The sequence below is a fragment of the Dermacentor albipictus genome, chromosome 1 (genome assembly GCF_038994185.2).
Source record: "Dermacentor albipictus isolate Rhodes 1998 colony chromosome 1, USDA_Dalb.pri_finalv2, whole genome shotgun sequence".
NCBI classification, from domain to species: domain Eukaryota; kingdom Metazoa; phylum Arthropoda; class Arachnida; order Ixodida; family Ixodidae; genus Dermacentor; species Dermacentor albipictus.
The window spans coordinates 465,214,741-465,229,638 of record NC_091821.1 but is presented as its reverse complement, the minus strand read 5'-3'; the positions used below and the strand labels follow the sequence as shown (position 1 = coordinate 465,229,638).

Genomic DNA, 14,898 nt, shown 5'->3' with positions numbered 1-14,898 from the left:
GAATATAACCAACCCTTATATATAGCTTTCATTTATTACGAGAAAGCGTTTGATTCAGTCGAAACCTCAGCAGTCATAGAGGCATTATGGAATCAGGGTGTAGATGAGCCATATGTAAAAATACTGGAAGATATCTATAGCGGCACCACAGCCACCGTAGTCCTCCACAAAGAAAGCAACAAAATCCCAATAAAGAAAGGCGTCAGACAGGGAGATACGATCTCTCCAATGCTATTCACAGCCTGTTTACAGGAGGTATTCAGAGACCTGGAGTGGGAAGAATTGGGGATAAAAGTTGATGGAGAATACCTTAGCAACTTGCGATTTGCTGACGATATTGCCTTTCTTAGTAACTCAGGAGACCAATTGCAATGCATGCTCACTGACCTGGATAGGCAAAGCAGAAGGGTGGGTCTGAAAATTAATCTGCAGAAAACTAAAGTAATGTTTAACAGTCTCGGAAGAGAACAGCAGTTTACGATAGGTAGCGAGGCACTGGAAGTGGTAAGGGAATACATCTACTTAGGGCAGGTAGTGACGACGGATCCGGATCATGAGACTGAAATAACCAGAAGAATAAGAATGGGCTGGGGTGCGTTTGGCAGGCATTCTCAACTCATGAACAGCAGGTTGCCACTATCCCTCAAAAGGAAAGTGTGTAACAGCTGTGTGTTACCAGTACTCACATATGGGGCAGAAACCTGGAGGCTAAGTTACGAAAAGGGTTCTTCTGAAATTGAGGACGACGCAACGAGCTATGGAAAGAAGAATGATGGGTGTAACGTTAAGGGATAAGAGAAGAAATCAAGAAAAGTAATGGGCATGGGCAGGACATGTGATTTATTTATTTATTTATTTATTTATTTATTTTGCGATGAGGTTTATTCTCGTTCACGACGTTGTGGAACGCTAGGCAAAACAAGGCACTGCAAGGGCTGTCCGAAGCACGGGGTCGCTCGAGATCACGGCACGGCCCTTCGTCTTCCTCTTCAGACGGCACATACACAGGGGCGCGTCTGCTTCATTACAATGCCCCGGGAGCTAAGCGTAGCCATCCTGGCGACTCAGGGCGCGGAGAAGATGAGCGGGTCGTAGTACGGTTTCAGGCGGTTGACATGGACTGTCTCTCGCCCACGACGACGCAGGTCTGGTGACACGGTGAGCGGCTCGACGATGTAGTTGACCGGTGAAGTGGCCTCGATTATACGGTATGGACCGTGATAACGCGCCAGGAGTTTGGAAGAAAGGCCAGGAATGTTGGCTGGTATCCAAAGCCACACAAGTGAACCAGGAACAAAGTTGGGCGGTGGTTGATGAGCATGGTCATGTCTTGTCTTTTGACGTTCTTGAGTCTCACTAGTCAGGGCACGTGCCAGCTGACGGCAATCTTCAGCATATTTGGCGACTTCGGAAAGCGGAGTATACTCTGTAGCGTCAGGTTGGTACGGCAGTATGGTGTCCAAAGGGCATGATGGCTCACGGCCATACACAAGGAAAAAGGGGGAAAAGCCGGTGGTCGCTTGCGTCGCGGTGTTGTACGCGAACGTAACAAAGGGGAGTACGGTGTCCCAGTTAGAGTGGTCGGATGAAATATACATCCGCAACATGTCGCCAAGTGTGCGATTGAAGCGCTCGGTAAGACCGTTGGTTTGGGGATGGTACGTGGTCGATTTGCGATGAATTATCCTGCACTCAGCGAGGAGGGCTTGGATGCCCTCCGACAGGAAGACACGGCCCCTATCACTCAGTAATTCTCGGGGAGCACCGTGGCGAAGGACAAAATTGCGAAGGATGAAAAAACCAACGTCACGGGCGGTCGCTGCTGGCAGTGCTGCAGTCTCAGCGTAGCGAGTAAGGTGATCTACGCCGACAATAATCCACCGATTTCCACGCCCGCTGCATGGAAACGGGCCGTAGAGGTCGATGCCGACGCGGTCGAACGGACGAGACGGGCATGGCAGCGGCTGCAACGGTCCTGTGAAACGCTGTGTAGGTGTTTTGCTTTGTTGGCATGTAGTGCAAGACTGAATGTACTTTTGCACAAAGTTGTACATGCCTCTCCAATAATAGCGCTGACGCAACCTTGTGTAAGTTTTGAGGACGCCGGCATGAGCGCTTAGGGGGTCAGCGTGAAAAGACGCGCAGACGTCAGAGCGCATATGACGAGGTATAGCGAGGAGCCATTTGCGTCCGTCGGGCATGTAGTTTCGGCGATATAGAATGTTGTCCCGCACTGAGAAGTGGGTTGCTTGGCGACGCAGTGCTCGTGTCGAAGGGACATCAGACGGAGCAGCAAGGTAGTCGAGTAACATTGCAAGGGATGGGTCCTTGCGCTGCTCTGTGAGCATGTCAGGGATGGTGAACGGTGACAGGGTGGACAAGGAAGCTGACAACGACGCCAAATCAGGCGTCAGTGGGGAGCGAGAGAGCGCATCAGCGTCGGAGTGCTTGCGACCAGAGCGGTACATGACGCGGATGTCGTACTCTTGCAAGCGAAGCGCCCAACGTCCCAAGCGTCCAGACGGGTCTTTCAAGGAAGAAAGCCAACAAAGGGCATGGTGGTCAGTAACAACGGCGAAAGAACGGCCGTAAAGGTATGGGCGAAACTTGCTTAATGCCCAGATGATCGCTAGACACTCCTTTTCTGTGACGGAGTAATTTAATTCTGCTTTCTTTAGAGTACGGCTCGCATAAGCGACAACGTATTCATCATAGCCAGCTTGCCGTTGCGCTAAGACCGCGCGAAGGCCAACTCCGCTGGCGTCAGTATGGACTTCCGTGGGAGCATCAGGGTCGTAGTGGCGAAGAATCGGTGGTGTGGTCAACAAGTGGCGCAATTGCTGAAATGCTGCATCACATTCAGGTGACCATGCTGCTATGCCGTTACTGGCGGAAAGTAAACTTGTCAAAGGCGCCATGATGGATGCGAAATTGCGTACGAAGCGACGAAAATAAGAACATAAGCCAATAAAACTTCGGAGGGTTTTGATAGACGTGGGCCTTGGGAACTCTGCAACAGCGCGGAGCTTGTCTGGATCCGGGAGGACGCCGTCTTTTGAGATAACGTGACCCAATAAGGTTAGCTTGCTTGCAGCAAAGCGGCACTTTTTGAGGTTAAGCTGTAGACCGGCAGAGGCGAGACAGGTCAGAATGTCATGCAGGCGAGCGAGGTGCGTCGGAAAATCGGTTGAGAAGACGACGATGTCGTCGAGGTAACATAAACAGGTCTTCCATTTGTGGCCACGAAGGATGGTGTCGATCATACGCTCAAAAGTAGCAGGCGCGTTGCACAACCCGAAGGGCATGACGTTAAATTCGTAGAGGCCATCGGGTGTAACGAATGCGGTTTTCGGACGGTCAGGCTTGGCCATGGGAACTTGCCAGTACCCGGAGCGCAGATCCAAGGAACTGAAGTATTCTGCGCCTTGTAAACAGTCGAGAGCGTCATCGATTCGAGGCAGAGGATAAACGTCTTTCCTCGTTATCTTGTTTAGGCGTCTGTAGTCGACACAAAAGCGAATGGAGCCATCTTTTTTCCTCACCAATACGACAGGTGAAGACCAAGGACTTTGAGAGGGACGGATGACTTTACGTTGGAGCATGTCGTCCACGTGCTCCGTGATGATTCGGCGCTCTTCGGCAGAGACACGATACGGGCGCTGTCGCAAGGGGGAGCGGGAACCAGTGTCGATGATGTGAGAAACACCGGTGGCACGGCCCAGTGACGTCTGATGACAGTCGAAAGAAGAGACAAACTTGTGAAGGAGAGCGAGAAGTTGGCGGCGATGAGATGGGGAAATTGCAGGGTCGATGGCTTTGTCAAAACCCACTGAAGGTGATGAGCCGGAGACCGAAGCGATGGCGTCAAGGTGATGGAGGGAGGCGGCAGGAACATCGAAGTCGTCGACGTAGTCGACCGCTTGAAAGTATCCTACCGTCTCTCCACGCAGTAGGCTGATCGGGTACTGGTAGTAGTTGGTGACCAGCATCACAGTTGAGCCAGAGGTTACAGTAAGCACGGCAAACGGAAGAACAATGCCCTTGCCTTGAGCAAACACATCGGACGGCGTGAACACTACGGTGGCGTCAGATGCGGAATCAGACGACAAGACAACAGCCATCGACGACTCAGGAGGTACGGTTGTGTCGGCATCAACAGTGAGTTTGTCGGCAAAGTGAGGAGAGCTGGTCGGCAGTGATTCACATAGTGGTAAAAGCGACACTTCTGCACGCGAACAGTCAATGACAGCATGATGACGTGACAGGAAATCCCAACCAATGATGAGGTCGTGAGAGCACGATGGTAGCACGAAACACTCGATTATGTACAGAACGTCGTTGATGACGACACGGGCCGTGCATACAGCTGAAGGGTGGATTCGCTGCGCGCTGGCAGTGGCGAGCACCAGGCCAGAGCGAGCTGTAGTCACTTTTCGTAGCTTGCGGCAAAGGCCCTCGTGAATGACGGAAACGGCTGCTCCGGTATCGACTAGTGCCACTGCTGGTACTCCCTCTACAAAAACGGTAATTACATTTTGCGGCGAAGATTGAGGTCTTGAGAAAATCGACGTATTTGCAGTTCTTGCCTCAGGAACTGCAGCAGTCAGTTTCCCTCTTCAGTGGGAACTCGACGACGCAGGGGCGAAATCGAACGCCGACGAGGGGAAGGGGAACGCCGAGTTTCCAACCGGCGATCAGTGTCGAGACGTCGCGGTGATAATGGAGGCGTGGCGGCGTATTGTGGTGCGTAGCGGGGCCTGTCAAAGCTGGTACACGCAGTTGAGGCGCGGCGGCGACAGAAGCGTGCCACATGGCCAGCAATGCCGCAGGCGAAGCAGATAGGCCGGTCGTCTTGAGTGCGCCACGTCTCGGTGGGACGAAAAAAGTGTGGTGACGGTCGGGCAACTTGAAATGAAGCCGGATTCATGGGCGATGGAAAGGAAGCGGTCTGCGCAGGTGGCCGTGCAACCACGGCTGCATAACTGAGCGGCAGCGACGTAGGGTGGTTGGCAAAGTTGGTATGGGCCAGCGGCACACTCATAGGGTTGGGTGGGGGGGTTGTAGGAGCTGCAGGAAGCGCTTCAGATATGTGATTTCGGATGGCTTCCTGCAGCGTTGGAGGCAAAGCTGCCGTAGGTGCGTCACTGTGAGGCAGCAGCGAGAGCTGCCTGGCCACCTCTTCACGGATAAAATCTTTGATATGCTGCGAGAGGGTCGAGTTGGTGAATTCGGTAGAAACCGCGATGCTGGAGACGGAATCGGCGTGCTGGATGTTCTGGCGGGCGATAGAACGTTGGCGGCGCAGCTCGTCAAAGCTCTGGCAGAGGTTTATTTATTTATTTATTTATTTCACGTACTTTCAAGGCCCGAAGGCGTTACAGAAAGGAGTGGAGTCAAAACAAGAAGTAATGCAGTAAAAAATAAAAATAAAAAATACAAACAAGTATTAACAAAAAATTTACAAAAGATATTAACAAAAGGCATTCTGAACGGCGGTTTTGAAGTTAGTAGGGTCGGTGATGAGTGCGATTGAGGCGGGATACGCTAGTTGGGCCTTTGGCCAGCAACATCTGGAATGCGCTGTCCTCGATGCCCTTGAGGATGTGTTTGATCTTGTCATCCTCTGACATGCTGGGATTGACCCGCTTGCACAAATCGAGAACATCCTCGATGTAGCTGGGGAATGTTTCTCCAGGCTGCTGTGCGCGCTGGCGTAGACGCTGTTCAGCGCGTAGCGTACGCACAGCTGGGCGATCAAACACTTCTGCAAACAGAGTCTTAAAGGCGGACCAGCTTGTAAAGTCTGATTCGTGGTTGAAGAACCAAAGTTTGGCTACGTCGGCGAGGTAGAACGGCACGTTGGTCAGCTTAGACTGGTCATCCCATCGGTTATGGGCACTTACACGTTCGTACGATGAGAGCCAGTCTTCCACGTCGTGTTCGGCGGTCCCACTGAAAATGGGTGGGTCGTGCTGACGAGGGACGCCGGCGCAGATGACAGTGGCAGCCGGTGGGGCGGGCAACGAGGTGGCGGGATCAGGCATAGTGCAAGGCGATCGTGTTGGCAGGGTTCGAGTGCGGAGCTCCAGGACGAGGCGAAGGATCTCAGGAACCTCCACCAAATGCGATGAGGTTTATTCTCGTTCACGACGTTGTGGAACGCTAGGCAAAACAAGGCACTGCAAGGGCTGTCCGAATCACGGGGTCGCTCGAGATCACGGCACGGCCCTTCGTCTTCCTCTTCAGACGGCACATACACAGGGGCGCGTCTGCTTCATTACAATTTATTTATTTATTTATTTATTTATTGTCATACTCTCAAGGCCCGGAGGCATTACAGAGAGGAGTGGTGATTACTGCAAACAAATTCATTAACAATATTCTTGAAGTTGGTGGCGTCAGAAATGGCAGTGATGGAGGCAGGGAGGCGGTTCCAGTCATTCGTCGTTCTTGGTATAAAGGAATCAAAATAAACATTGGTGCAACAAGTTGGAACTTCAACCTTAAAACGATCATCCGTGCGTGACGATATGTATGATGGCGGGGAGATTAGTTCACCCTTAAGTGTTTCGTTAGAGTAATAAATCTTGTGAAAAAGGCATAGGCGAAAGTATTTACGACGTAACTCTAGGTTAGGCAAGTCAAGGGTTAGTTTCATTGACGAGACACTTGCATGACGAGAATAATTCGAAAGAATAAAACGAGCAGCTCGGTTTTGAATGGATTCGATGGTGTTTTTTAGCTTTAGAGTAGAAGGGTCGAAAATGGAGCATGCATATTCAAGTTTAGGCCTCACTAAAGATTTGTACAGAAATAACTTGACAGCTGCAGTTGCCGATGAAAAATTACGCCGTAAAAACCCAAGCATGCGATTAGCGTTACCGTAAATGTAATTTATATGAATGTTCCATGTAAGATTGTGTGTAATGTAGATACCGAGATATTTATATGATGATACACTTTCTACAGGTATGTTGTTAATATTGTACATAGGAAGGGTGGTATTTCTTACAACACGGGACACACGCATCGCCTTACATTTATTAGAATTGAGCTTCATTTGGGATCTAGCACACCATGGCGTTACTATGCCAATGTCTGATTGAAGAGTATCGCAGTCGCCAGGGTTAGAAATGACACGATAGAGAACACAGTCATCGGCGAATAACTTATTTGATGATTTAATGTGGTCGGGGAGGTCATGAATATACATTAAAAATAATAATAGTCCTAGAACCGAGCCTTGCGGTACACCGGAGGTTACTCGACCAGTGGAAGAGAAGTATTCGTTAGCATAAACGAATTGGGAACGGTTAGACAAGAAACACTTGATCCAAGCAAGCACGTTAGGATCAATGTTGAGGTTACTTAATTTAGTTAAAAGTAATTCGTGTGAAACAGTATCGAATGCTTTGGCGAAGTCTAAAAAAATGCAGTCAATAATAAAGTTAGCATCCATCGCCTGGAATAAATCATTAGTGAATGACAAAAGCTGTGTTTCGCAGGAATAGTGTTTTCTAAATCCGTGTTGGTAGGGGGTGAACAATAAGTTTGACTCGAGAAATGAAACTAGGTGTGAGTAAACTATGTGCTCCAATTATTTGTAGGGAACGCTAGTTAGGGATATAGGTCTGTAATTAAGTGGGGAGTACCGACTGCCAGACTTATGTACGGAAATCACCATCCCTGCCTTCCAATCATTCGGAAGAATGGTAGTTTGAAGTGACTGAGCAAAGATTTCGCTAAGAATTATAGATGAATAAGTAATAGTTCCCTTATGAAATTTCGTGTTGATACCATCTACTCCACTGCATGCAGAAACTTTTGAGGTCTGTACCAACTTCACAACGTCATCAAGGTCAATGGTAATGGGGAGCATTAGAAAATAATGCACATCAGAAAAAACAGCGCTTGCGCACAGCACAGAAGCCGAAAATACAGATATGAACGCGTCATTCAATACTTCAACACAGACACTCCGATCGACTGGTTCATTCTTAGGATCACACAGTTCAATGGCACTGGATTCTTTACCGTTGACCACACTCCACAATTTCTGTGGGTTGTCTTTCAAAAAAGAAGGCAACGTGTGCTCATAAAATGTTGTTTTGGACTCTGCTACAGCATTCTTGTAGTCGCTCAGTGCTATAGTGTAAGCATTCCAACGATCATGATTGCCAGTTAATTTTGCTCGTCGGAAAAGCCTTTTCTTTTTGTGTAGTAAACGTTTAAGACGCGAGTTGAACCAGGGTGCGCGAGAATTAGAATAAATACGTTTTTGCGGGATGTACCGGTTAATTAAGGAGTTGGCTTTTTCTTTGAATGTTGGCCAGTTTTCTTCAACCGATCGAGTGTGGAAACTTGGAATGTAGTCAGTGAGGAAAGTTTCTAGTTCGTTAATAATTGCGGCAAAATCAGCATTTTTGTAATCACGTATAACTTTCGACGAGGTAACAGATGGCATGGTTAACTGCAAATTACACTGGATTATACAATGGTCGCTAATACCCGGTAGATAAGTTAGGGGCGAAAAAAAATTCCGGGGATGTAGTAAGGATTATATCTAGGATATTAGCCGAGTGTGCAGAACAGCGAGTAGGCTTCAGAACAAACTGGTGCAGGTTAAAAGCATGGCAAAGGCTGGTCAATTCGGAATATTCAGAACAGCACTCTTGGGTTGAAGGGGGATCAGTATGCCAGTTAATGCCAGGAAAGTTAAAGTCCCCAAGGAGTATTAGTGGCGTGGAAGGGAACCGTAAAATTAGACTATTTAAGGCATCGTGAAGGTCTGAACAAAATGTGTTAGGTGAGGAAGGGGGCCTGTAAACGACGCAAATGATAAAAAGTTTTGCGTTCGAAGCCTACGCGCGTGCACACTAGCTCTAACGGTGAGGCAAGCTCAATTGCAGCAGCGGTAATCGAATCACGAACACCGATAAGTACACCGCCACCACACCGCACATCGCGGTCATGTCGATAGAAACGGTAAACAGCAAAGAGGACGGAAGACAACCGATTGTCATTAAGGGTTACGGACTGGATTCTAAGGGAAGGGAAGCGTAGCAAGGGGTGGCAGAAAGTAAGGTGGGCGGATGAGATTAAGAAGTGTGCAGGGACAACATGGACACAATTAGCACATGACCGGGGTAGTTGGAGAAGTATGGGAGTGAGGCCTTTGCCCTGCAGTGGGCGTAAACAGGCTGCTGTTGCTGCTGCTGATGATGATGAATACAGTAATTCCAGATTAGATTGGTAATAATTCTAATTCCGAGATACTTGTATCCGTTGACTTCCCTCATGGGGTCTAGGATAAAGGAGTCAGAAAACTTCAGTGGTGTATTTTGTTAGTTACACTATAGGAGCACAGATTTATCAGAGTTGAGTTTCATCCACCATTTGTTGCTGTACTCAAGAACATTGTTCAAGGCTTAATTAAGTGCTAGTTGATCATTAATAGTTTTAATGTCGTTAAACATGATAGAATTGTCGACAAACACGCGAACATTTCTAGGAGCACCCACTACGCCAACTATGTCGCTACAAAATATAAGGGAAAGTAGTGGGCCAAGCACACTATACCTCGAGGAACACCAGGGGTCACCGGCAGAGCATCAGAGTGTTGCCCATCAATTGCTGCGTACTAGTTCCAACGCGTTAAATAGGCAGGAACACGGGATATTTGACGTTTGGCGCATCCTAGGCGCCCAAATTTGAAATAGTGGCGTCTACGCGAACATTCAAAATCAAATTTGAACAGCCCGTTACGGTGACGTTTAGTAGACACAGCCCGCTCCGCCGTAGCCTTCGCAGCGCAAAGCATTGAAGAAGGAGCGGGATCACCATGACGGGGTTCAAATAGAACCTCTGACTGCCAATAGCTTTGCTTTTGTTGAACGCACTGAAGTACGCTTTGCTGCAAATTACTTCTGAAAGTGCCTGTTTTACCTTCAAATGCAGCTCTCGACTGCGATAAAAAGTGTTTGAAGGCCGCTTTAAAAGACCATTTTTCTATTACTCTTCGCCTGAGTTTTGCTTTTCCTTGGTTCGCCCCGGGTAAAGCCACGCGTGGTCTTCCGGCGTTAGTAAAAGGAACTGCGTTCGCATTTCGCCCTGTACCTGTGCGCAATATTTTAATCTCTTGTCTCTTGTCGAATCTCTTGTCTCTTGTCGAACGTTTATCTCCACATTTTGCCTTCCAGAGCTCTATCATCGGCACGGACTTGGCACGAACCTTCACAGCACAACTTGGCAACTCTTTGGCATTATCCATGACCTTGATGGCAAGGAAGTGCCCCAAGAATACCGTGGTGAACTACGTGACCAAGAGCACTTGCACCGAAATACCTCTAAACGTTACGCACGTGAGTGTGCTTTCCACGGCTGTGCGTTATCTCGCTTCACATAAGTCCCATTTCGAGACCTGCTTCGGGTGGGGTGGAATAGTAGGTATGTTTGACTGATCAGCAGCAAGACACTAATTCGTGGTAGACTCGGAGCTGTTCAATATGGAAGACTAAGATGACGTCACTTTCCATTTTGCTTGCTTCTGCATTATATTTATTTGGCTTTTAAAGCGTTATAAATATCGCTTTAGTTCTGATAAGCGTGAATAGTGAACTTTGCTTTTCCTTGCTACTTTTTCATGTTTTCTAATTACTGTTAATATGTTCAATATACGGCTGCTTTCGCCTCTGTATAGAAAAAAAACTTCGAGTTGAAAAGCAAGCTAAACGTTTTCATATGTTGTATTCCGCATGCCGGTGGTTGCTACTTTGATCGGAAGCCAGCTCACTCGATCGCACATACAAGGGCAATAAGGAGACTTCCGCCACTGCTTGGTATTAGTGTGCTTGTGGTGTAAGGGTAAAATATGACTAAGCCGCATTTCTGTTGATCTGCGATGCCTAAACAATCACTGAGGATTGCACTGTTGCGCCTGTTGTATGTGCAAGTAAAAAAAATGCACAGTTTAGCCCAGAGGCAGAGCAACAATTGCGATAGGAAATTATTAGACAACTCTACGAAGTAAGGACAGTATCTTTATCGGCCATGTGAACGTGTAAACATTCGCTTACTAATTAAGTTACCATGCATGGTGTCACGCGCGCACACGCAAACACGAACACATCTCGCTCGATCACCACGGACACCCATTGTCAGAACGCTGGCGTGAGGAAGATCTGCAGAAGCGGCGAGCGAATTGCCTTTCGTGCTGCGTTTCGCTTCAACGAGAACTAACCGGCGAGAACACTGCGCACACCAAGTCATCAGCCATCGGCGCGCCTAGACTCCTTACCCATCGCATACCGCTTTCGAGTTGGGGCCTGCGCTCAGCCGCGCCATACGCAGCTGCCGCCATAGTAGAAAGCTTCCCTGCTGCATTGCGCGCAATGGAAGAAGGCTCCCTTCTTTCTAGCCCTTCTCCCTTGAGCACGCGAGATCAATCCGTCGTTTTCCTCGGCTCAGCCTTGCATGTTTTTCACTCACGCCCAAAGCATATGGCGCGCAGCCTCGATGTTATCGCACTTGGCCGTTACACGGAACACCACGTCGACACCGACGCCGATGTCGGAAATGCACCTGGGGTGTCTAGGTAATTGCTATGGCAATAAAACATGCATTGACTCGTGTCGCTTATGCGCAATATTCTAGACATCACTAGTGCCCTATTCCACATCAATTTAACAAGGTAATATTGGCAGCACGGAACTGACCAAGCATGTCTAGGTGAGGTTGAGTAGAGTTCAACATATACCTGGACGAGCGAACCTTTCTTCATCCTAAGAACTGCAATGTTATGCGAATTCATTGCCAACTTTCGGCCAACGTTTGCGAAATACGAAAGTCTCGACAATTCAGGTAGACGTTTGTGATACCAAAGTGAAAAATAAATAAGAAGCCACCGCTACCACCTGTATCCGTGCCGCGAAGGACGTGACAACAGCAAGATAGCCAGAACAAGAAGAACGCAGGTTTATTGGGAAGTTTTGCTTTTATAGCCGACCGAGTGATAAAGGGCCGACCGTAGCGCGCTTGTGAGGAACAGGCGCACAGTCATGCACGCGCCTGATACATCCTTTCGTGTGAACGAACAAAACAGACTCTTGACATTAGTTAAGCAATTTGATTAAATGCCTCGTCATAGCGAAGGCGCTGTGTGGGTCTAGTGTTCCGGGACGATCTTCTCGGAGCTGGGGTCTGCACAGAATCCAATGTTAGCCTTCCTTCTGTGTTGGGTGTGCACTGTTGTGCCCCACCAGTCGTTCGTGATGATTCCGAGGCCTGCGATGTTGATCCGGCCGAAGAATGCATTGCAGGTACCGGAGGGTTGTCGACAGGCGTGCTCGCTTCGGTTGATTCGTCCCCGTCTTCACTGCTTGTCTCAGCATACGGCTCATCCGCTCGTATGAGGTGTTTGCGGTTGCGCCGCAGAACTTGCCCATCTTCAGTTACCAGCTGGTAGGACCTTGCAGCTTGCCTGCCTCTTACCCCCGCTTTCCGGGACCACGTTCTCGTTCCTCGCAGCCGTACTACGTCCCCTCGAGAAAGCCTCAGCAATGGTTTGCCTTGTGCGTGCTGGCAGTGCTCTTTCACCTCGGTGCAGGGTACTTCATGGAAGTCGGGAAGATTGGCTCGCAGGCGCCTCCCTTGCACCAGTTCACCAGGGGATCGCCTGTCCTCAAGTGGAGCTAAGCGATAAGGCAGTAGTCCTTGGCAGAAGTCGTCCCTGGACTCCTGGGTTTTTTTCAAGATGCGTTTGACAATCTGTACACCTTTTTCTGCAAGCCCATTTGACTGCGGTTAATGAGGACTAGAAGTTACGTGTGAAAAATCATAGTTTCGTGAAACATAGCGAAGTCATAACTCGGGAACTGAGGACCATTGTCCGTGCAAACTTCTAACGGGACGCCATATCTTGCGAAGATAGCGCTTAGTGCAGCTATCGCAGTCCTTGAGATAGTGTCCTGGAGTTGTTGGACCTCTGGAATGTTCGAGAAGGCATCATAAGCGACAAGGTAGGAGTCTCCAGCAAAGAAAAATATATCCACTCCAACCCTGTACCCCGGACATCTGGGAACTGACCGCATCAGCAGAGGTTCTTTTACTTGCGCATAAGCATATTTCTTACAGGTTGAACAGCTTGCATGTAGCGCTACAATTTCACTGTTAAGACCTGGCCAAAAAACAAGGCGGCGTGCCCTCTGTTTGCACTTTTGAACCTCAAGATGTCCCGCATGAATTCTGGACAATATCTTCTTTCGCATGCTCTGGGGTACGATTACTTTGGAGTCTTTAAATAGTACCCCATTCACCACAGATAGTTCTTGCGCAAAAGGCTTGAGTTCACCCTCAACGGGTTGGCTTCTTGGCAAACGTTCCACCACTACCTGTAGGTAGCTGTCACGCGCAGTTTCTGTCCGCAATTCGCACTCCGTCGTTGGCGTCACCATGTAACCTAGGGACTTCACTGCGTGAATTTCCAGGTCGTTCATGTTTCTGTCTTGTCTGCTGCAGTCATCAGCCGTGGATCGCGATAAAATCAGCCAGAACTCGGTTCTTTCCCGTAATGTAGCGTAACAGAAAGTCATACCTAAACAGACGAAGAAAAAAACCTTTGCAATCGGGGTGGCATGTCATTAAATGCTTTTTCCGCTATCGACACGAGTGGCTTGTGGTCAGTTTCTATGAGTAGCTTTCACCCGTAGAGGAATTGATGGAATTTTTCGCATCCGAAACAAATGCCAAGGGTCTCCTTTTCAAGCTGAGCGTATTTCTGCTCTGCCTGTGTGGGAACGCGTGATGCATAGGCTACGGGTCACCAGTCATCGCTGTGACGTTGCAGCAGAGCTGCTCCTACACCGTCCCGTGAAGCGTCGCACGAAATCTTGCTTTCCTTTTGAGCATCAAAAATAACAAGCACGGGAGCTGTGGCCAAATCTTTTGTTACGCTCTTCCACTCCCTAGCATGGTTTTCAGTCCACTGAAAATCTGAGCGAGACTTGATAAGATCTCTCAACAACACTGTTCGTTCAGACAGACGCGGCACAAATTTCCGAAGTAGTTTAACACTTCCAGCATGCGTTGAACATCGGGCTTGCTTGTTGGTTACGGCATTTCAATCATGCTTTTAACGAGCGGTGGGTTCGGTAATATACCATTTGAGATTATGTCACGAAGAACCTTGATTTCTGTGACGCCGAACTTGCACTTTTGTGCATTGAAAGTTAAGCAAGCTTTTTCGGATGCTTTCAGGACAGCTACTAGGCGCTCGTCGTGCTTTCGCCGCGTTGAACCCCACAAGAAAATGTCATCCATGTGTACTAGTACGCCTGGTAGCCCGTCTAGAACTTAATTCATTGTTTGTTGAAACACTTCTGGTGCAGACGATATTCCAAACGGCACACGCAAAAATCGGTATCTTCCAAAAGGAGACGAGAAAGTACATATCTTCGAGGTTTGCTCATCCAAAGCCATCTGGTGGCAGCCAGAGTTAGCATCCCAGCAGCTGAACTACGTGGCGCCCACTAACTTAGCTTCCAAGTTTTCACGCTTAGGGAGGAGAAAATGCTGCCTTTTCACCTGCTGATTGATATTCTTAGGATCCAAACACACTCGTAGACTGCCATCTTTTTTCTTCATAAGTACCACGGGGCTTACCCAGTCAGTAGGCTCCTGTTCTTTTACGACGATTTCAGCCTGCACCATTCTTTCCAGTTCATTTTTGAGAGGCTCCTCCAGGGCCGAAGGAACACTACGAGCTGGCTGGACAACCGGTACTGCTCCAGGTTTCAGGACCATGTGATAGGGCTGCTTCAGGCAACCAAGCTCCTCGAAGACATATCTGAAATCTTTCAGAGGACCATATACAGAAGCCGCGTTCACAGCATCCACAGTACG

General features: G+C 48.6%; 1 protein-coding gene across 1 annotated transcript in view; it reads left to right on the top strand.

Annotated features, from left to right (window-relative positions):
- The window catches only part of LOC135905642 (serine-rich adhesin for platelets-like), a 108,324-nt gene that overhangs the window by 77,967 nt on the left and 15,459 nt on the right, over nucleotides 1–14,898 (top strand). The window contains exon 29 of the mRNA XM_070531484.1: nucleotides 10,200–10,361. Within this exon, the coding sequence (XP_070387585.1) occupies nucleotides 10,200–10,361 (162 nt within the window). The remainder of the gene's footprint in view (nucleotides 1–10,199; nucleotides 10,362–14,898) is intronic.